Genomic DNA, 23,495 nt, shown 5'->3' with positions numbered 1-23,495 from the left:
GTATTACCCACCTACCCAAAGCTTGTGTTCGGTCTTTGCTCATGTTCCCAGCATGCCTGTAAAATCCCTTTCGCAGGATGAGACACCCCATGTCCTTGTAGGTTGACCCAATAATTAACTGCCAGCTGCTGTCTCCTAATCTGCAACGGCATATCCCCCCCATCTCCACCTGTAATGCAGCCACTGGGGACCTTCGAAACGCCCCACTACATATTCTGAGTCCTTGCCCCTGTATGACATCTAGCCTTTCCAGTGAGGTCTGGGCTGCCAAACCATATGCTATACTTCCATAGTCTATTACAGATCGAATCAATGCAACATACATGGTCTTCAATGAGGAACACCCAGCCCCCCACTCCTTCCCTGTCAGACAGCGCATCACATTTAGCACCTTCTTACACTTTCCCACCACTCTCTCAATGTGTTCTGCTCAGGTCAGTCTAGTATCAAAGTATACCCCATGGAACCTGAAGGCCCCCACCCTCTCCAAGTTTCTCCCATATAACCTCAAGCATACCTCATCTCCCACCTTCCTCCTGGTAAAGAACACTGTTTGAGTTTTCTCTACAGAGAACCTGAATCCCCACATTAATGCCCATCGCTCTACCTCATCAATTGCTTACTGTACCTTCCTGACTATGTATGGTACATTTCTTCCCATCTTCCATAAGGCCCCATCATCTGCAAATAACGACCTCCCTATATCCGGCTGTACCTGAGAGTAAACATCATTGAGCATGATTGAGAACAACAGAGGACTAATCACGCTCCCCTGCGGTGTACTATTATCCACCAAGTAGCTGCCTGATAAAGACTTCCCAACCCTCACCTGGATAGACCTTCCAAACAGGAAGTCCTTTATCCAGTTGAACATTCTTCCTCCTACCCCCATAATATCAAGCTTGATTAACAACCCCTCCTTCCACATCATATCATACGCCTTCTCCACATCAAAAAAGACAGCTACAACAGTTTCCTTGTTCACCTGAGCCTTCCTGACCTCTGCTTCTAAGCAGAGCACTGGATCCATAGTTCCCCTAACCTTCCTGAACCCACTCTGATATGGCGTTACTAGCCCTCTGCTCTCCAGGAAGTAAGTTTGGATTGGTACCACTACTGCCTCCTTCCAACTGCCTGGTAGTTTCCCCTCCTCCCACACTCTGTTGTACAACACCAATACCTTATCCATTGCCTCATAACTAAGATGGGCCAACATAACATAGCACACCATCTTTCCCAGGTGAAGTTAACCCTCCATTACCTATTGCTCTTTTCACCTCTGCCCTGGTAAATGGTGCACTCAACGCATCATTTACATCCTCCCTCCTTTCCAGCACTCTAGGATGCTCCTCTCTCGTGTTCTCTCTCCCCCTCTGCCCCTCCTCTGACAGATTTGCTGAGCTATGCACTTGAACAAATGCTTTGGCCATCATCTCTGCTTTCTCCTCATCTGTTACTGCCATATCCTCCCCACTCGTCAACACTGGATAATCCCACTCCCGCTCCCACTCATCCTCTTAATCATCCCCCACACTTCTCCCACAGGTGTCGCCCTTCCAATGGTGTCACAGAACCGATGCCAACATGACCTCTTTGCCTGACGGATAGTTCTCCTCACCATGGCCTGGGCCTGTTATATTGAATCAGATGTTGGAAATTATGCGTCATTTTCAGTACTCTAAATGCCCTGTTCCTAATCCTCACCATTGCCCCACATTCCTCCGTCCACCATGGAACTGCTTTCCTCCTCCCTGAACTCTTAGGTGTAGCCTCAGTAGCTGCCCCCACTAACGCTGTTCTCACCCAGTTATTCATACTATCTACATCCCCTCTCATATCCACCCGAGCCATCACCTGCTCACTCAGCTCCTGAAACTGATCCCACTTTGCCCTTCCAAACACTCACCTGCCTACTCCCTCCACTAAAACCTCCTCCTCCCTTCGGCCTACTAAGCATACAATGAGGTAATGATCACTCCCTTCTGTCGACTCCTCCCATACCTCCCACTCACATATTCCTGCCATCACACTAGATACCAGAGTGAGGTCCAAGGCAGACTCTTTCCCTGTGGCTACATCAATCCTGGTCCCTCGGCCATCATTCAGGCACACCAGATCTTTATTTTCTATCAAATTTTCCATCACTTGGCCATTTCCATCCATCCGTTTCCCCCCCAAAGCATGTTGTGGGCGTTAAAATCCCCACACCACATTACCTTACTTCTTTCCTGGCCCTCCACCCTCTCCAGCACTTCCATTTCCAATATCTGACACGGTTTATAGTAATTCACTACCACTAGCACCCCTCCTCTCAGCCACACCTCCACCACCACATACTCCTGTTCAATACCTTTGCCTATCATCTTGTAGGGAATTCCTTGCTTTATGAAGGTGGCACATCCCCCCCACCCCCCATATCTCGATCCCTATGAACCACTACATATCCCTGTATAATAAACTCCACATTCGGTTTGAGCCATGTTTGCTGCACACAAATCACATCCGGCTTAGCTAGCATATCAACAATGAATTGCTTGAATTCCTGCCCATTAGCCAACAGGCTTCGAGCATTCCATTGTAGTACTACTACCATAACTAAGATCCAGTAATACATGGGAAGTGGTCCTCTGTAGCTCAGCTGGTAGAGCACGGCGCTTGTAACGCCAAGGTAGTGGGTTCGATCCCCGGGACCACCCATACGTAAAAATGTATGCACGCATGACTGTAAGTCGCTTTGGATAAAAGCGTCTGCTAAATGGCATATTATTATTATTATTATTACATGACTCCACCATCGGCTGATTGAGGTCATCTCGAACCTCTTCCCATGTCAACCCTGTCATACTCAAATGTCTCCCAGAAGCTTTCACTATTAGTTTAATCCTCTCCGTTTTAGACTATACTTTATCAGTGCTATTGATAGCTCCTGCTATGAACGTCACCAGCTTTCTCTTTTCTATGTATACCATATCGCTGCCCACCTGCCCCGTAATCCCCGGTCTAGATGCTCCTACCTTTCTCTCCCTTGAACCTGTATCTCCCTGGACCTGGACCACCCTCACTGCCTCAGCATATGACACCCTTCTCTCCTGGACCACCCTCACTGCCTCAACATATGATACCCTTCTCTCTACTCTCACTTGTTGCACCTCCACTGCCGGTCCTTAAAATTTAACAGACTAGACGTGCTATCTACCCTATCTCCACCCCTTGTTGCTTGCAATCTTTGTGCATTCACTAGAACGCCTCCTCTCAAATTTTCCCTTATCTCTTTAGTGCTAACACTCACAGGCACTCCTGTTATCACCCCTTTACTCCACTGCTTCCCTGCTTGGTCAGACCAGCTGCTCGACTCCACCTTACACTTCCCGATTTGCTTCACTCCGATAGCTTTTCCCCCCTGCGCCATGTCCTTACAGAACACTAACAAGCTCCCATCTCTTAACACTTTAGCATTAACAACTTCCCCAATCAACTATATTATCACAGCCGTCAACCTTATCGGACTCATCGCCCCAACTCCCCCTTCCTCCCTAAACTTCATAATCACTTTATGCTCCTCCTCACCTCCATGTTCCTCTCGTGTCTTATCTTGCCCTTCCTCTGCACTTTCTGCCTCCAAACTTCCACTATCGTTGGAATCTAGGTTGCTCTCCTCAAACTTCATTTTCTGCCTCCTCTCTACCTCCATAGAACTCTCGCTCCCCTTCATATCCCTACTCCCTTTCTTTTTCTCTTTCTTACTCCCTCCTTTATTTGTACCACTATGTTCCATACTTGTTTCCCTTTCCTCTCCATCACTATCTCCTACCATCTCTGACCCATTCACCGAACCTCCGCCACACCGAGTAAAGTTGTTTGTTTTTCAACGATTTCAAAAATCCCTGTCTGTTCGTCGACAAGCAGCTCCGCCTGCAGCGACTCATGCTTTTTCTTCGCGGCTTTATCCAGACCTGTACATCTGCGACAATAACAACAATCTGTTTTCTGTTTAACGGGAATTCGTTTTCAAAATAAAAGCGTATTCACACATTTGCAGAACTTCACTGGAGCTAATTTGTCAAAGGTTATTTCGTGATTATGTTCTGAGTAACAAGAAGCAGAAAACATCATTTACTACAGAATTTGAGAATAATCCGATGTTAACATTCTAGCTCAAAATTGGAAAAATACCCAAAATGCCTTTCTTGGTAACAAATAAGAACTTTTAATATCTCAAAAAATTATTGAAGTTTCAGCTTTCACGACTGGAACTCAGGATATGACGCACGTATACGTTACATCATTTAGTACTGCTGATGGAGCGTTTTTAGACAACTCGGAACTCGGACATTTCCGACATGGAAAGTCTTTGTAGAAAGATGAAGCCCTAGTTTCCCACATGGAAAGTGTGGATTTTTTTGTATGGAGGTTAATGAGAGTGTCAAATTTGGTCAACAAATTGAATTGCAAAATGTGCTACTTAAGGCTTATTTGATCGAAATAGACGTTTAGTAATGTTTAGGTTGTTACGAATGTACTGATATAAGTGGCATTCCGGCAACTTTGAGAAAACTGATTTTGTATAGGAGTTGCGCCTGTTGTTTTTGTTTACACGTGTATCTGCCCTCTCATTGGCTAGAATGTTCTCACCTGATCCCGCCTCCTCCTGCCTGCCTTTGCAGAGATTCATTCCCATTTTTACAGCGGTCACTTCACTATCTTGTCAGTTTACAATCCTTGTTTATGTTAATTTTAACTTGGAATTCCGAGTTTCTGACTTGTCATGAATACACCACCAATCCCTCTTTTTGCTTGCAGAGGAAAACCATATCCCAAGTATTTTATACTGAACAAAAATATAAACGCAACATGCAACAAAGATTTTACTGAGTTACAGTTCATATAAGTAAATCAGTCAATAAATGCATTAAACCCTAATCTATGGATGACTAGGAACACAGATATGCATCTGTTGGTCACAGATACCTTAAAAAAAAGCTAGGGGCATGGATCAGAAAACCAGTCAGTATCTGGTGTGACCACCATTTGCCTCATGCAGCGCAACACATCTCCTTCGCATAGAGTTGATCAGGCTGTTGATTGTGGCCTGTGGAATGTTGTCCCACTCCTCTTCAATGGCTGCGCGAAGTTGCAGGATATTGGCTGGAACTGGAACACGCTGTCGTACACGTCGATCCAGAGCATCCCAAACATGCTCAATGGGTGACATGTCTGGTGAGTATGCAGGCCATGGAAGAACTGGGACATTTTCAGCTTCCAGGAATTGTGTACAGATCCTTGCGACATGGGGCCGTGCATTATCATGCTGAAACATGAGGTAATGGCGGCAGATGAATGGCACGACAATGGGCTTCAGAATCTTGTCACGGTATCTCTGTGCATTCAAATTGACATTGATAAAATGCACTGGTGTTCATTGTCCGTAGCTTATCCCTGCCCATACCATAACCCCAACGCCACCATGGGGCACTCTGTTCACAACGTTGACATCAGCAAACCACTCGCCCACACAACGCCATTTGCCCGGTACAGTTGAAACCGGGATTAACCTGTGAAGTGCCAGCAGCCATCAAAGGTGAGCATTTGCCCACTGAAGTCGGTTACGACGCCGAACCTGTAGTCAGGTCAAGACCTTGGTGAGGACGACGAGCACGCAGATGAGCTTCCCTGAGACGGTTTCTGACAGATTGTGCAGAAATTCTTCGGTTGTGCAAACCCAGTTTCGTCAGCTTTTCGGGTGGCTGGTCTCAGACGATCCCGCAGGTGAAGAAGCCGGATATGGAGGTCCTGGGCTGACGTGGTTACACGTGGTCTGCGGTTGTGAGGCTGGTTGGACGTACTGCCAAATTCTCTAAAACGACATTGAAGGCGGCTTATGGTAGAGAAATGAACATTGAATTCTCTGGCAACAGCTCTGGTGGACATTCCTGCAGTCAGCATGCCAATTGCACGCTCCCTCAAAACTTGAGACGTCTGTGTGACAAAACTGCACATTTTAGAGTGGCCTTTTATTGTTCTCAGCACAAGGTGTACCTGTGTAATGATAATGCTGTTTAATCAGCTTCTTGATACGCCACACCTGTCAGGTGGATGTATTATCCTGGAAAAGGAGAAATGCTCACTAACAGGGATGTAAAGAAATGTGTGCACAACATTTTAGAGAAATAAGTTTTTGTGCGTATAGAATATTTCTGGGATCTTTTATTTCAGCTCATGAAACATGGGCCCAACACCTTACATGTTGCGTTTATATTTTTGTTCAGTGTACAATGTCCATCAGTATGTATGACATATACAGTTGAAGTCGGAAGTTTACATACACTTAGGTTGGAGTCATTAAAACTCGTTTTTCAACCACTCCACAAATGTCTTGTTAACAAACTAATAGTTTTGGCAAGTCGGTTAGGACATCTACTTTGTGCATGACACAAGTAATGTTTCCAACAATTGTTTATAGACAGATTATTTCACTTATAATTCACTGTATCACAATTCCAGTGAGTCAGAAGTTTACATAAACTAAGTTGACTGTGCCTTTAAACAGCTTGGAAAATTCCAGAAAATGATGTCATGGCTTTAGAAGCTTCTGATAGTCTGGTTCATCCTTGGGAGCAATTTCCAAACGCCTGAAGGTACCACGTTCATCTGTACAAACAATAGTACACAAGTATAAACACCATGGGACCACGCAGCCGTCATACTGCTCAGGAAGGAGACGCATTCTGTCTCCTAGAGATTAACGTACTTTGGTGTGAAAAGTGCAAATCAATCCCAGAACAACAGCAGACCTTGTGAAGATGTTGGAGGAAACAGGTACAAAAGTATCTATATCCACAGTAAAACAAGTCCTATATCGACATAACCTGAAAGGCCGCTCAGCAAGGAAGAAGCCACTGCTCCAAAACCGCCATAAAAACTGCACATGAGGACAAAGATCGTACTTTTTGGATAAATGTTCTGGTCTGATGAAACAAAAATAGAACTGTTTGGCCATAATGACCATCGTTATGTTTGGAGGAAAAGGAGGATGCTTGCAAACCGAAGAACACCATCCCAACCGTGAAGCACAGGGGTGGCAGCATAATGCTGTGGGGGTGCTTTGCTGCAGGAGGGACTGGTGCACTTCATAAAATATATATGTGGATATATTGAAGCAACATCTCAAGACATCACTCAGGAAGTTAAAACTTGGTCGCAAATGGGTCTTCCAAATGGACAATAACACCAAGCATACTTCAAAGTAAAGGTATTGGAGTGGCCATCACAAAGCCCTGACCTCAAGCCTATAGAAAATGTGTGGGCAGAACTGATAAAGCATGTGCGAGCAAGGAGACCTACAAACCTGACTCAGTTACACCAGCTCTGTCAGGAGGAATGGACCAGAATTCACCCAACTTATTGTGGAAGGCTACCCGAAACGTTTGACCCAAGTTAAACAATTTAAAGGCAATGCTACCAAATACTAATTTAGTGTATGTAAACTTCTGACCCACTGGGAATGTGATGAAAGAAATAAAAGCTGAAATAAATCATTCTCTCTACTATTAGTGACATTTCATTCTTAAAATAATATTATATGCCATTTAGCAGACGCTTTTATCCAAAGCGACTTAGTCATGTGTGCATACAAATTTACGTATGGGTGGTCCCGTGGATCGAACCCACTACCCTGGCGTTACAAGCGCCATGCTTTACCAATTGAGCTACAGAGGACCACCCATACCCAAGTGGTGATCCTAACTGACCTAAGACAGTGAATGTTTACTAGGATTAAATGTCAGGAATTGTGAAAAACTGAGTTGAAATGTATTTGGCTAAGGTGTATGTAAACCTCCGACTTCAACTGTAGCTGGAATCCACAAATAATCATTATTATATGGTCACAGTTAGGGTGACATGGTTGGGGTCAATTCCATTTTAATTTAGTAGACAAAATAAAAATAAAATAATTAAAAAGTGGCATTTATCAGTCACTACAAAAACAAAATATTTTGTTAAAAAGGTAATTATTTGAATTGGGGTGGCATTTAAGCATTGCATTTTGTAACCAATGAACTTAATTGTATTTAATGTAAATGTATTTGGGTCCATCTTCCCATTCTAAATAAACTACTATGGCAGCTTAATAACTTTTTAATACATTTTGACCATTATGATAACATTGTGCCACCAGTAGGAGTAGTAACACCAATGACAGTAACACCAATGCTACATTTTTGGTAATTGAGGATTTTCATAAAATGGAGGTCACAGATACTCAAATCTATGGTCAATAACCCTTTAAAAATCATTTACAAAAGTGACATGATTAATAATTTCTCACAATGAAACACCAATGACACTTTATTTTAACACAAAATTATCAATCTTCACATTTATGACATTCAAAAAAGGGTTTGATTAGCTAATCATTTTCTTTAATATAGGCCCCTCCCCGATAACAGTTTGCCACTGAAGAGAATGCTCAAGGTCCTTGTGCATCTTTGTAATGAGTAACTTTCAAGGCGGTAACACCAATGACTTAAAACATACTTGTAAAACATTCTAATAATTAAGACCCATTACTCAAAACTCAAACTGATGCGGTCATAAGATACTGTATGTCATTATATGACATCAGTCCGTTACAGTGATTCAATTACATGGTTAAAATGAGAGAAAAAAAGTAATCATGTAACAGATATCAAAAACATAAGTTTGTACATGGTGTGGATAACAAGTTGCAACCTTAACTAACCTAAACCCATCAAATGTCCCGGCCAACCAAGTGATATTGGGTGTCTTGAATAGGATAGATATTTTGATTTGATACTACTGTAGGCTTACTGGCATACAACAACCCAGCAGGTGGCACTCTTGATCCATGCAGACCTTTAACCTGTTCGGTGTTGTCCACCATGCCTCCTTACTCTCGGCTTAGCCTCAGTTCCTGCATCTTCATATTCAGTTTGTGGTTTGTGAGATCTCGGAGCGCCCCTCTCAGCGGATGTGAGCCATCTCCTCCAGAAAGGGAGTCTTCATGCAGCCAGTGCAAAGCTGGTCCATCCACAGGGGCGCCTCATGCTGCAGGGGGGTGCGACGAGGGTAGAAGGTGTAGGAGAGGTCGTAGTTCAGCAGACAGCTGATGGACGCCATGTAGACATCAGAGAAGCGGCACAGGCGACGAGAGAAGTAGGTGGGGTTGTGGCAGGTGCGGAAAATGCTGCCAAAGTGAGGGTTGAACAGGTTCTTGGTCACAGCTCTGTGAGAGGGGAAAATGGAAGAAAGGGTCAAAGGAAGTTCATAGGTCTGTACGAAGCTTGTTAAGTCAAAATGACACTGAATCCTTTAGGTCTGACTTGCTGTCCGACGGTCTTGATAAATTAAGTATTTCTTTAGAATATTATGACATACACTACATGCCCAAAAGTATGTGGACACCTGCTCGTCGAACATCTCATTCCAAAATCATGGGCATTAATATGGAGTTGGTCCCCCCTTTGCTTCTAGAACAATGGCGGCGAGTTTTACACCACTCCAGCCGACGCTTGGCATTGCGCATGTTGATCTTAGGCTTGTGTGCGGCTGCTCGGCCATGGAGTCCATTTCATGAAGCTCCCAATTAACAGTTATTGTGCTGATGTTGCTTCCAGAGGCAGTTTGGAACTCGGTAGTGAGTGTTTTACGCGCTACGCGCTTCAGCACTCGGCGCTCCCATTCTGCGAGCTTGTGTGGCCTACCACTTCTCAGCTGAGCCATTGTTGCTCCTAGATGTTTCCACTTCACAATAACAGCACTTACAGTTGACCGGGGCAGCTCTAGCAGGGCAGAAATTTGACGAAGTGACTTGTTGGAAAGGTGGCATCCTATGACAGTGCCACGTTGAAAGTCAATGAGTTCTTCAGTAAAGCCATTCTACTGCCAATGTTCTATGGAGATTGCATGGCTGTGTGATCGATTTTATACACCTGTCAGCGACAGATGTGGCTGAAATTGCCGAATCCACTAATTTGAAGGGATGTCCACACACTTTTGTATATATAGTGTATAATATCTACTAACACTAGACTCACCGAAGCTCTTCTCTCTCCTTCAACCAATCCTGCAGAACTTTCTTTGACTCTGGATCTCGATGCATCTGCACAAGTTCAATGAAAATGTTTTTACTTGAATATTTTCATCACAACATAAAAAAAAACATGGCATGGCTGATGGGTAGCAAAATCATAATATTAGCTTGTGGTAGTAGTGCTTTTTGTGGGGGTACAATTGATTGGGACCAGAGTATGTGGAGCGGAGCATGACTAATTTGACTGGAGCGCTGATTCTCTAAGGCTGGAGTGTTAGCCTTCTCGCCCGCTCCAATTTCGCTCCAGTAGCGCTCACTTCACGAGCTCTGGGCATGCCTGGCCCAGCATGCATTTGTAGACTTCTTGTGTGCTGCTATAGCCCCTTGCTTTAGTTACTGTCATGGAGTTCACTAAATATTTTAATAAAGAAACTGATAAAACACACAGGTGCTAAATCAAGGGGACTTACAAAGATTAGGACCAAGAGCAAGAGAGGGAGTGCAGTGAGGTAGTGTCCACAACTAAAGAATCATTGTGGAATCTGAAAAGACACGTATACCGAAAGCATGATGGTGTACTTACTACGTGCACATGCTAAAAGAAAGGAACGAGGTGGGTAGATAACTAAGTGTGTCATTGTAGCAAAGTATTTATAAACGAAAAATCTGATCTCTTAAAAGTTTCCTTCATTTTTGTTTTATTATCTATACAATAGGCCATAATTGATTTTGGCCCAATAGGCCTGGCATATTCCCACTTTTAAGGAGCTTTCCGTTTTGATTCGGTTATTTTGCCTAAAAACCTTTAGGCCTACCTATAGAAAAATAAGAAATAAAAACTCTGCATCTCTGCCAAACCTGGCCAGAGTGGCCAAAGGGGTGTTTAGCATCCCCAGTGTCTCTGCAAACGCAGAGAGGATATTCTCCACTGCTGGCCTGCTCTCCAGGCATCATCGCATGAGCCTGAAGCCAGACTCAGGCCAAACTCGTGTTTCTAAAAATGAATTCAAAAAGGCACAGTAGACTGAGCCTAATAAGGCATTTTTCGTTTAATTTGTATTTAATTCTATGTAAGTCACAGCCTATATGCTCAATTTATAGACTATAATGATACAACGAAATGTTGTATAAATGCTGAGTGCTTTATGTTCCTACCAGCCTATAGTGTCGCACTCGCAAATGCTTCACAATATATTTCTTTGTAGGCTATAGCCTTGAAATAATGTAAATAATATAGCCTAAATAATTCATTTTTGTTCCTTCATAGGCTCCCTGTCTGGCTCCTGACCTATTTAGAGTGTTTATATGCTGTTTAATATTACATGTAGCCTATTTGAAATGATGAGCGCTTCTTACATTCACCTTTTCATGTTTATCAAAATACTTTTCATTCAAATCATATGGTTTGGTTTTAATACTTCAAAACCATATGGTAGCTCCAGGTAGTCACAAAAAGTAGATAGGTGTTGGTTAAATTGTGATTTTAATGAATGGAGCTAATTTTGAGCAGCATTTTTTCCCCTGTGAGCACAGAGCGGTTTTTAGCGGAGGGAGCAGTGCCACTCCGCTCACATACTCTGATTGGGACTACATTCTATATATGCAAGGGACCCCTCATGGTAAATGCAACATTGCTTTGACCTCACAGTTAGCCGATTTCTATGTTGTAGAACACCCTATAGCTCTATAAGTGTACCTGCATGCGTTCCAGCAGACCGGTGAGTGCCTGCAGCCAGGTGAGGCCCTGGGCATACTGCTCTGTGTTCACAATCCTGGTCTCCACCTCCAGCTCCGGCACTATGGCCCCCGTCCGCCAGCCGTGACGCAGCATCAGGTCCTGCAGAAGAGCATGAGTAGTCAGCCCAGTACAACGACTAGCCACAACATGACACAGGTTATTACAGTGTAACCACAACAACGTGAGGCACAGACACAGTCCTTAAAACAAAGTCAGTCAATTTCTGTGTGCAATTTCCTGTGTTGAGAAATCACATCCACACCGCCTGCATCAGTAACCAAAAAATTCAGACATAAATATAGTATGACTCACTGCCAAGTCACTGTACAGATGATCTCCAAAGTACAGCACCTTGGATCCTCTCCATCCTGTTAGCCTGAGAAAGTCAAACAGGTTGCCCTACAACAAGGAGACAGCGTAATGAATGTCACTAGGAATGATTATTAAGTTAAATCAGGCAATGGTTGAAGTTAAAACAGAGGAGGAAATATGGCAAACAAAGGAAGGTGGATTGGCAAAACTATAACATGACTAATGACAATAATTATCTGGTCAAGGATGTGTTCCATCAAATTCTGCTGAAGCCTTAGCAACAGACAACTATTGACCTTGAGGGTCAGTCTGGCAATGATGTTGGCAGTGCTCTTAGAGGAAAAGTACTGCATGGTTAACATGTCCAACTGTGAGGCAACCCCACATGTCAAGGCATCAAAATAATATCCACTTATCACCAAGCCTGATCGATTGTCCCCAAATCCTCTCCTGTCCAGATAACAGAGAACGAGGTGGCCTCATGCTTGTCATATATTAAGCCGCACAAAGCACCAGGCCCAGATGGACTACGGGGCAAAGTACTGAAGGTCTGCGCCAACCAGCTCTTCACACGACTGTTTCAACTCCTGCTGAGCACCTCCTGGAAGGTGTCGACCATTGTACCGGTACCTAAGAAGTCAGGGGCCAAATCACCAAATGACTTTCGACCTGTGGCCCTCACGCCCCTTCTGGCCAAATGCATGGAAAGGGTTGTTAGTAAGCACCTTACCCTGTCCATAGCAGATCAACTGGATCCATTACAGTTTGCCTATAAGGCACAGAGGGGGACTGAGGATGCTACCCTGACCTTGGTGAACATGGTGGCTAGTCACCTTCAACATGCAAAATCATATGAACACATTCTATTTATTGATTTTAGTTCAGCTTTCAATACAATGCAAATACACACACTGCTGAAACGACTATTGGACCTGAATGTCAACGGAGGCCTCGCAGGTTGGATCAAGACTTTAACTGACCGCCCACAGAGGGTCCTTATGAATGGGGCCCTTTCTGATGAACTGACCCTGAACACAGGGGTGCCCCAGGGGTGTGTCCTTTCACTGTTGTTCTCTATCTACACGAATGAGATGAAGATCCAAGGAAACAATGTGAGCCTTTTCAGGCGGATGACATGGCTCTGGTGGGACTCTTTTTGACTCTTTTTTAAAGATGCTACGTCAGATGGGGACAGCTATTTTAAACAGACCAACAACCTTCAAGAATGGTGCCGTTCAAGTGCCCTCCACATCACTGTGGAAAGGACAAAGGAGCTGATCATCAATAGCAACAACTTGCCAACCATTCTCTCTGAATGACCAACCAGTGGAGGTGGTTGAGTGTTTCAAATACCTAGGGACACAAATTGATAACAAGCAGAGTTATACAGAGAATGCAGACTGTATTTTTTTAAAAGCAAGCCAGCGCCTGTTTTTAATCAGGAAATTGAAGGGGTTTGGGGTCAGCCAGGATGTTATGGAGAGGGTGTACAGCAGCTTGGTGGAGAGCATCTTCACGTTCAATATGACAGTCTGCTATGGTCATCTGAGCGTGAGGAGCAAAAGCAAACTAACCAGAATAGTAAACACAGCCAGCAAAAGAATTGGTCGACCACAGGCACATTTGAGCAGTCTGTTCCACAAGTCAACCAAAAAGAAGGCACTGGCTGTCATTGGCGACCCCTCCCATCCTCTACACCCTCAGTTCGAGAGGCTTCCCTCTGGCCGGCCCTTCAGAATGCCCATGGCCAAGAAGAACGTGTTCAAACATTAATTCGTTCCTTGTGCTGTTGGACTACTAAATGCAACGTAAATTGTATCGGTATATGTACTTATCTATCCAGCGCAGTTGGGACAGCGGTCAGTTGTGAGTGAATGTATCAATGTCCTATGTTTTTAGTATGATGGACTGACTGGTTTAAATGTGTATGATGTGAGAATGTATGTGTATGTGATCCTTTAAATGGAAGATGATGCCAAAGAAAAATGTCCATCCTGGATGGACAATTAAGTTTTATTCTATTATTTAGGGACCTAAATTCAAGGACAAGACTAACATCTTTGCACAGCCTTCAAAGGCCAACTTTGTAACACCAGCCAAAGACTTTGGGCATTTGATTCAAGTTGAATAAAGAGTTGTGATGTGGAAATTTAGTCAATATGCTTTTGTTGACATGCGTCATTCACTTCCCACAATAAAAGGAAAAAATTTGGTTTTGACATTGTGAATCTCACAAATGACCACAATCTGGTACGCAAGTAGTCAATGCTAGTAAGTCCTGCAACTGAGTTAGTCACTTTGAGTTAGTCATATATTTTCCAAGCTGGCAAAAACATATATTTTCCAAGCTGGCAAAAACAGTACCAGCTAACGTACTATTTTAGTTCCATATACTGTATACAGTAATACTGCTGGGTAATGTCTCCACTCTTACTTGTTTGTAGATCTGGCCCTTATCCAAGCTCTTGATCTTGTCCCACTGAAGGTCCCCGTTGCTATCCAAACGTCTGAAAGGTCTGCAAGTGGCAAATATGGTCACAGAATGACCTGAACAGTATGCATTTTCTGTGAAGACCAAGGTTTCGGAATTTGGACACTTCTTGATTGGGAATATAAAGATATGCAGAGTGCCAGACTTACTTGCCACGGCTGTTGAAGAAGTGTGGTTTGTCAGCTTGAACAATGACAACATCAAATAAGTCCCTCCAGTCCTTTCCTACCATGTATTTCATCCCTTTGTCTCTAAATAATGAAGATCAAAGCTGGTTAGTCAACAACCATGAAAGGTACAGATAATGTGGAGAGCTGAAAGTGCCCAGAGAACAAATCAATAACCTGCATGTATATATCTCTGATTAACTCAGTTAGTTTGGTTGATTGTGGCACTCACACAAAGCTAAATGGGCTGTTGGTTATAAGGAAGAGCTTCTTGCCATGGCTGGCCAGACGGTGCAGAACTGCATATGTCTCATCTCCTCTGAGGATATATTTCTCTGTGGGAGGGAGATGAGAAGAGGGGTTCAATTCTGACTGGAATATCCCCTGACTTCAAACAGACTGAGCTTCCCTACAGCAAGTATGTAAATATTCCACTTCCATCAGAACGTATTGTCCTTTGGAGGAAACTGGCAGCTTTTTCCGTTGGGAAACAGTCCTGTAGCATTTAAGCAAAAGATTAAGGCATTTAAAGTAATTTTCTTGAGACTGTGAGACTGTGGGAGAGCAGAGTATAAAGAGATAGATATTATGTCCTAAAATGTTCTTCTCTCAACTCCTGCGAAACCTGATCCATAAACACATATTTAAACAGAAACTAGGGTTTAAAGATTATAAATTGTAAAGTGTACTGTCATTTTTATATTCACTTAAAAGTATGGTAATATTTTTGCACTTTAAAGTATGTTAGTAACATTTTATGAATTATCTTGACTTCCACTTGGCCATGGTTTTCTGGCTTTAAAAAATCTTTGAAAAAGTTTAGTAGTGCTTTCTTAACTTATCATTACCCCAAAACTATTATCTGCAGGTCCGTTAAATTGCTACACTGTTTAGGTTTTCAAATACAGAAAACGAGAATGAATAGTGAATCAAGACCACACTGCTTTTTATATAGGGGATTTTCACACTGTTCAGTTTGAGAGAACCTGCAAACTGGGCGTGGTTGACATAGCATCCGATACAAACATATTTGGGATTTATGTCTAGAAGCAAATACCCAAAAAAACATAATAGTATATCTCACCCAAGTCTTGCATTATCCACTTGTACATGTAGCCTTTGATATGCACCATTCCAATGGCATCCTTAGGAAAATAAAACAGATAGTGGATAAGCAGTTGAGCTGACCGTTTACTTTCACTGAGTATGTTCATATACAGTCGTTTTGCTCAAGGTATAAATACATGTTTGACTCGACCTCTGTATTTACACTTTTGATGGCTTACTACTCCTATCTAAAAGGACATTTAACCAGATACATTTTTTCAACATGGTTTTAGTCTCTCTCTTGGGAGAGAAAATTCCTTGAATGTTTGCATCGTGTGCTATAAACAGCTAGCATCCCTGGAATCTTGCCACTCACATACTGTACTTCTGTAACTGGAAAGTACAGTTTGTTCAGAACCAATCATAGACATCCTGAATCAGCAATTTAACAAAACAAGGCATGCATTAGCCTTCTCAACCAAACCACAAAGTATGGTCCAGTTGTTCTTAGCTGTGTTTATGAAACAATGAAAGTATAGAAGTAAAAAAAATAAAGTTACATTTGAAGCAATCTTACAGGGCAGCTGAACTCACAGATTACGCTTGTTTTTCTGATGCTCATTAAGAAAAACGAGATTTGCATCTTGGGGTGTGGTTCGAAATGGGTGTGTTATGTTCACAATATTGTAGTCTGGCAGTTATTGTTTGTCCCTTTTGTCCCTCTTGAGTCACAGTAGCAACATTTTGCCCTCAAGAAATATGGAATTGATCTTTACATTTTTGCAGAGGAGGTCTTAATCGCATAATTTTACATCTAGCTAAGGTGTTTGGTGCAGTATTTCAAGTAAAATAATTTGCATGAATACTAGTAGTGCACTGCAGTCTGCTTCGAGTCAGCTTTGCTATTTGGACTGATTTGACAACATGTTTACAACTTATTTAGCAAGCTGTCAAACTACTGTAAATAAAGCACAAGCCACATGCTGTTTATCAGTGCCAAAAACCACTAGCAAGCTAAATGTAATCTCTGTGTTTGTCAATAAAGCTAGCTAGTAGCTAGCTGGCATATTGAGCAGGCATGCTACGTTAGCTAAATCAAATCAAATCTAATTTTATTGGTCACATACACATATTTAGCAGACGTTATTGCGGGTGTAGCGAAATGGTTGTGTTCCTAGCTCCAACAGTAGTATCTGACAATTCACAACAATACACACAAATCTCAAAGTAAAGGAATGGAATTAAGAAATATATAAATATTAGGATGAGCAAGAGTGGCATTGACTAGAATACAGTAGAATACAGTATATAAATATGAAATGACTAAAACAGTATGTAAACATTATTAAAGTGTCTAGTGTTCCATTATTAAAGTGACCAGTGATCCCATGTCTATGTACATAGGGCAGAAGCCTCTAAGTTCAGGGGAGGGTATTGGGTGGAGGCCGGCTAGTGATGGCTATTTAACAGTCTGATGGCCTTGAGCTAGAAGCTGTTTTTCAGTCTCTCGTCCCAGCTTTGATGCACCTGTACTGACCTCGCCTTCAGCGGGGTTAACAGGCTGTGGCTCGGGTGGTTGATGTCCTTGATGATCGTTTTGGCCTTCTTGTGACATCGGTTGCTGTCGGTGTCCTGGAGGGCAGACACTGTGCCCCCGGTGATGCGTTGGGTAGACCGCACCACCCTCTGGAGAGCCCTGCTGTTGCGGGCGGTGCAGTTGCTGTACCAGGCAGTGATACAGCCCGACAGGATGCTCTCAATGGTGCATCTGTAAAGGTTTGTGAGGGGCCAAGCCAAATTTCTTCAGCCTCCTGAAGTTGAAGAGGCGCTGTTGCGCCTTCTTCACCACACTGTCAGTGTGGGTGGAACATTTCAGATTGTCAGTGATGTGTCCGCCGAGGAACTTGAAGCTTTTCACCTTCTCCACTGCGGCCCCATCGATGTGGATAGGGGCGTGCTCCCTCTGCTGTTTCCTGAAGTCCACGATCAGCTCCTTCATTTTGTTGACGTTGAGGGAGAGGATATTTTCCTGGCACCACTCCACCAGGGCCCTCACCTCCTCCCTGTAGGCTGTCTCGTCATTGTTGGTAATCAGGCCTGTCAACTGCAAACTTGATGATTGAGTTGGAGGCGTGCGTGGCCACGCAGTCATGGGTGAACAGGGAGTACAGGAGGGGGCTGAGCACACAACCTCGTGGGGCCTCTATGTTGAGGATCAGCGTAGTGGAGGTGTTGTTTCCTACCTTCACCACCTGGGGGCGTTCCGTTAGGAAGTCCAGGACCCAGTTGCACAGGGTGGGGTTCAGACCCAGGGCCCCGAGCTTAATGATGAGCTTGGAGGGTACTATGGTGTTGAAGGCTGAGCTGTAGTCAATGAACAGCATTTCTACATAGGTATTCCTCTTGTCCAGATGGGATAGGGCAGTGTGCCGTGCGATGGCGATTGCATCGTCTGTGGATCTATTGAAGTGGGTCTAGGGTGTCAGGTAAGGTGGAGGTGATATGACCCCTAAATAGCCCCTCAAAGCACTTCATGATGACAGAAGTGAGTGCTACGGGGCTAAATGTACATTTCATTTTTGTAATTTAGCAGATGCTCTTATCCAGAGCGACTTAGGGTTAAGTGCCTTGCTCAAGGGTAGACAGATTTTTCACCTAGTCGGCTCTGGGATTCGAACCAGCGACCTTTCGGTTACTAGCCCAACGCTCTTAACCACTAGGCTACCTGCCAACCCAAATTAGCTTATCAAGTCACTGGTGAGTGGCAAAGTGCTTCGGTGCGGTCTTGTTTTTACAACTTTCTCACTATCTATTACCAGAGTGTGCATCAGTATGGCAATGTATCATAGCAAATCATGTTACAAATAAGGTCGCGAATGGGTTTAGAATTTTGGAATACTGACAAGTGGCAGTTGGGATGCAAGTGCGCATTGTCTCAATTCTCATTTTGCCCAAAACAGTGGAAGACTCGAGTGATCAATATCAAACACATTAGCAAGTGGCCCCTCGATAAAGGGCTTAGGGGCCAATAGTGCTGAGCGATTAACCAACATTTCTGTTATTTTTTGTTTTTAAACAACTAATTGAATTATTTGAAATCCATTTAGTTCGTTTTTGTTCTGTGAGCGCAATGCGCAGTTTCTCTATAAATACATCAGATCAAGCTCGAACTGTGCAATGTAGTAGGGCGTTGTAGTTTCTAACAGGCCAATATTAACTAATGACCATAATCCATTGCATGCCTACTTGTCCAGTTTGAGACGGAGAGAAGAACGCGCAATCGAGAGGAATAGAGAGCAGTTGCTTCGTGAGGTATCTCTAACTGAAAATACATGATCTAAGATTGATAGTTGGTATTCAGCAGTCATAAAAGTATGTCTTATTTACTTTGAAGAACTACTAAAATAGTGTCAGACAGCATAGGCAGCAGCTCTAGAGATGAGATGATGACTTGGAATGAAATAAGAAAGTCATTAAATAGGCCTAAAACAAATGTAATATACACAACTGAAATATTTTATTAAAGTAATGTGAATCAATTATGGTTAATCAGTGATAATCATTAATGGGCAGTCACTACCATCATGGGACTTTTACTAATTGTTTTATTCTGTGTTGTTACAGTATTCAACCCACATAATGCATAGTGCATTTAATGTTAAAAGAAATATATAGAAACCGAAAACCGCGATAATTTTTTAATAATCAAACTGACTTTAAAAAGCACTAATCACTCAGCACTAGGGGCCGAGTGTTCTTTCAACATAATATTGGTGACATGTTGTCTTATGGAAACAAGTCCGAGGCGCAACGTAATGTGGCCAGGTCTGTAAGACCGTCTGTAGGGTCTGCCACACGATTGGATGGAGCGCAATCAGCGCAGCTTTTTCTCTGTGCATGACAATTCTTCCTAGGTGTTACCATCCTGTGTTAGTGGGCAAGTGGGCATGATCGAAATCAAAACCCAACCCTCAAATATCCAATGGATATATGAAATGTAACAGCTTCCCTAAATCACGCAAATGTCAGTTTTAGAAGATACTGACTTAATGACCAAAATTATGCTACTTACACTAGAATAAATGTTTCTGACTAATATCGATGCAACATTTGCCATTTTCAACCAGATAAGTTGTTTTTTTAGTTCAGCTGCCCTTTAAACGGAATGAGAATATCAAATGGTATGCATCTTTACATTTTTTCATTAAGGGGGAATGAAAGAGCTTTTGGCTCACTGACCGACCGGCACAGCTTAAAAAACAATGTTTAAATCACATTCCCAACGGCCATGCACACCGGTAGACAAAAGGACAATTCACAGATATTGACTTTGGTGCAACTACTTAGGAGTCAGGATGCAGCAATCAACTAAGTTAGTTACATTATTTAAGTCAAAAAGCATTTTTTGTTAAAAGCCTCTATTTTCAGAACCAGCTATTTGCCCACATTTTCATAGCTGGTTTCAGTTTGAATGTCTCAATTAAAATACAGTATTACCTTTGGATTCAAGTGTGTCAGAATGTGGGTATGTTTTGTTGCCGAATGCACTCACCGAAACATCTTTGTAGAGATGACCAGGGTCATATTCAATGTCATTGGAGTTGAAGTAGTCATTGGCAGCAGCCAGGAGAGTCATCTCTGGGATGGAGAAAACATCCATGAACTGCTTCATCACAGGACCCTGTAAGATAACATTAGCTCAACGGGATAGAAGACAAAGCTGAGCATCAGCAAGAAAATAAACAACAAATGATTACAAATTATTTAGCCTATAATTATTTAGCCTTGGGTGAAATTAGTGAGATGACAATCTGACATAAATACCGTCTTATTCCAAACCAAGTTGGACATATTCATGCACACCAGTCAGTTAATTGCTTTTTATTCCAGTAATACAGTAGGAGTAGAACACTGACCATTTGGTTAGTAGGCAATTTTATCAAGTGGGCAAATAAACTCAACTTCACCCAAAGCTCTGAGGAAACAAGATTTACAGAGCAATAAAGTGGGACCATGTATATGTCTACAGTAGCTAGCCTTAAGTCTCCATAGGACTGATTCAAATAAAAGGTGGTGTAGAGCAGGTCATGGACATGCTTGACACGGTAGAACTTGATATATACAATACATTCGGAAAGTATTCCGACCCCTTCACTTTTTCCACTTTTTCGTTACGTTACAGACTTATTCTAAAATTGATAAAATAAAACATCTTCCTCATCAAGCTACACACAATACCCCATAAAAATGCCATTATTGAACAAGGGGTGAGACATTCTTACTAATCTGCTAGAATACCAGTTCTGATTGAAATATAACTTTTGTATGACTCCTTTCGTGAGAGGTCTAATGCTTTAATAATTTCTGCCCTCCGAATTCATATTCATGATATAAATAGGTCCATTTAATTTTGTCTGGCTAGCCGTTCCAAATAAAATGGAATATTTTTTGCTCATATAATTTTAAAAACAGGTCGCTAGGTGTAGGCAAGACCATTAGCAAATAGGTCAACTGGGATATGACTAAAGAGTTAATCAGGGTGATTTTTCCACAAATAGACAGGTATTTTCCTTTCCATGGTAGCAAAATCGTATCTATTATTGCTAAATTTCTATAAAAATGTGTTGTAGTAAGGCCATTTCTTTCTTTCGGGAATATGTATACCGAGTATGTCCACATCACCGTCAGACCATTTTATTGGTAAACTACATGATAATATAAAAGTTGTATTTTTTAGTGATCCAATATGTAATATAGTACACTTATCATAATTTGGTTGTAATCCAGAGAGGTTAGAAAAAGTATCTAGATCCTCTATGAGGCTGTGGAGGGATCCAAATTGTGGATTTAAAAGAAAGCATGAATCATCAGCGTACAATGACACATTTGTTTTTAAACCCTTGATTTCTAACCCCTTGATATTGTTGTTGGATCTGATTTTAATAGCTAACATTTCGATGGCCATAATAAATAGATATGCCGATAGAGGACAACCTGATTTTACTCTTCTTGACAGTTTAATACTTTCTGAGAAGTAGCCAATATTTACACCTAGGGTTACTATACATAACTTTAACCCATTTTATAAGAGATTCTCCAAAATTGAAATATTGTAGGCATTTATATATAAATTCCAGTCATACTGTATCAAAAGCCTTTTCAAAGTCAGCTATGAATACCAGGCCTGGTTTCCCAGATTTAAAGGCTTTAATTGATCAAGAAGTTCCTCCTCTGTAATTTGGCCTTCACATGAGTCTTTCTGTACAGCTGTTCATTTTACATTATTAATCTTCGGTTAGTGGGTTGTCATCCCAGTGACCGTCAGACCACCCCTGTCCCACCGGATCCCAGGGCCCTCGAGAGACCGGGACACATCCTTCGAAAAGAGCACACAGTGCCACCCACAGAACAGAAGCAGATCAACCGCCAAAAGCATTTCCAATGCCCTCACCTCGATTTGTATTATATATTGTTATACTGTATATTTAAAAAAAATATTGTGTATCTTAATTTCCACAATTCACTAATAATATGTGTAATAATGTAGGCTTGGGGGGGGGGGGGGGGGGGGGGGGGTAACCAGTATTGCCATTACAAAGATTACATTTTTGCCAAGCAAATTATTATTTTAGCTGATTTATGATTAATCCTATACTGTCCCTAACATCATAAGCCCATAGCCACAGATGTGGGATACATACACACATACTCATACACACTCAACTCCTTTCCCCCACAAACAACCACAAGCTCAGATGTTCAACAGTTGTTCCATCCCCGAGTCCAACTCAAGAAAGGACTTGATGTGCGAATGCATATCCAGTTGCAGCTGTTTGAGAATGCATGCAAAATTGAGCGAAAAAAATTTGATGAACCAATGTCAAGTCCGAGCTGATGGAGATCAGGTACACCCCCTTCCCCTGAAACACACACACACACACTGGTCCCCCGTTGTGACCATTTTCCCAAGCATCTCTGTGCAGTCAGACCTTTGATCATGCCGTGCCACCAGGGCCACAATAATTTGCCCCCTCTCCGATTGTCCCGAGTGTGACCACCTCCCCATGGGTTACTGTAGCTAGTGTTGACAGCACTGCCACTACCTGGGTGGGGGCAAACCACCGGAATCCCCACCGGCTAGGTCCAAGGTCGTCAAGGTTCTCATTAGCAGCTTTGAGAAATTCCTCACCCATCAGGGGGCTTTGGCTTTGTAGGACCAAGCCTGCCAGGCAGGCTCAGAATCTTGAGGGGCGGGGCTGGTTTAGTGGGTCTCTGACTGCATTTATCTTTCTGTTTTGGCTGCGTATAGGCTACTTACAGTAGACCCATAAAACAGAAAATAACTTCTCCTTAGTGTATGGGTCGCTCAGGTGGGTGTCTAGCGTATAGGGTTGGGGACCGTTCAATCATGATAGGACAATAAATAAATAAACTATACAGTGGGGGAAAAAAGTATTTAGTCAGCCACCAATTGTGCAAGTTCTCCCACTTAAAATGATGAGAGGCCTGTAATTTTCATCATAGGTACACGTCAACTATGACAGACAAAATGAGAATTTTTTTCTCCAGAAAATCACATTGTAGGATTTTTAATGAATTTATTAGCAAATTATGGTGGAAAATAAGTATTTGGTCACCTACAAACAAGCAAGATTTCTGGCTCTCACAGACCTGTAACTTCTTCTTTAA

General features: G+C 42.5%; 1 protein-coding gene and 1 long non-coding RNA gene across 3 annotated transcripts in view; one reads left to right on the top strand and one right to left on the bottom strand.

Moving 5' to 3' along the window:
- Window positions 1–23,495, top strand: part of LOC311150356 — a 684,587-nt gene that overhangs the window by 55,087 nt on the left and 606,005 nt on the right. The gene's annotated exons all lie outside the window — the stretch shown is intronic.
- The window catches only part of LOC311150353 (5'-nucleotidase domain-containing protein 2-like), a 30,612-nt gene continuing 15,450 nt past the window's right edge, over window positions 8,334–23,495 (bottom strand). Inside the window, exons 6-14 of the mRNA XM_084187761.1 lie at window positions 20,359–20,487; window positions 15,844–15,904; window positions 14,992–15,094; window positions 14,742–14,843; window positions 14,536–14,617; window positions 12,102–12,188; window positions 11,748–11,888; window positions 10,056–10,120; window positions 8,334–9,244 (exon numbers count right to left, since the gene is read on the bottom strand). Coding sequence (XP_084043887.1) covers window positions 8,983–9,244; window positions 10,056–10,120; window positions 11,748–11,888; window positions 12,102–12,188; window positions 14,536–14,617; window positions 14,742–14,843; window positions 14,992–15,094; window positions 15,844–15,904; window positions 20,359–20,487 — 1,032 coding nt within the window. The 3' untranslated portion in view covers window positions 8,334–8,982. The remainder of the gene's footprint in view (window positions 9,245–10,055; window positions 10,121–11,747; window positions 11,889–12,101; window positions 12,189–14,535; window positions 14,618–14,741; window positions 14,844–14,991; window positions 15,095–15,843; window positions 15,905–20,358; window positions 20,488–23,495) is intronic.

This window comes from Coregonus lavaretus (genome assembly GCF_964263955.1).
Source record: "Coregonus lavaretus genome assembly, chromosome: 22".
NCBI lineage: Eukaryota > Metazoa > Chordata > Actinopteri > Salmoniformes > Salmonidae > Coregonus > Coregonus lavaretus.
The sequence above is the reverse complement of the archived record's forward strand: the minus strand, read 5'-3'. Positions and strand labels throughout refer to the sequence as shown.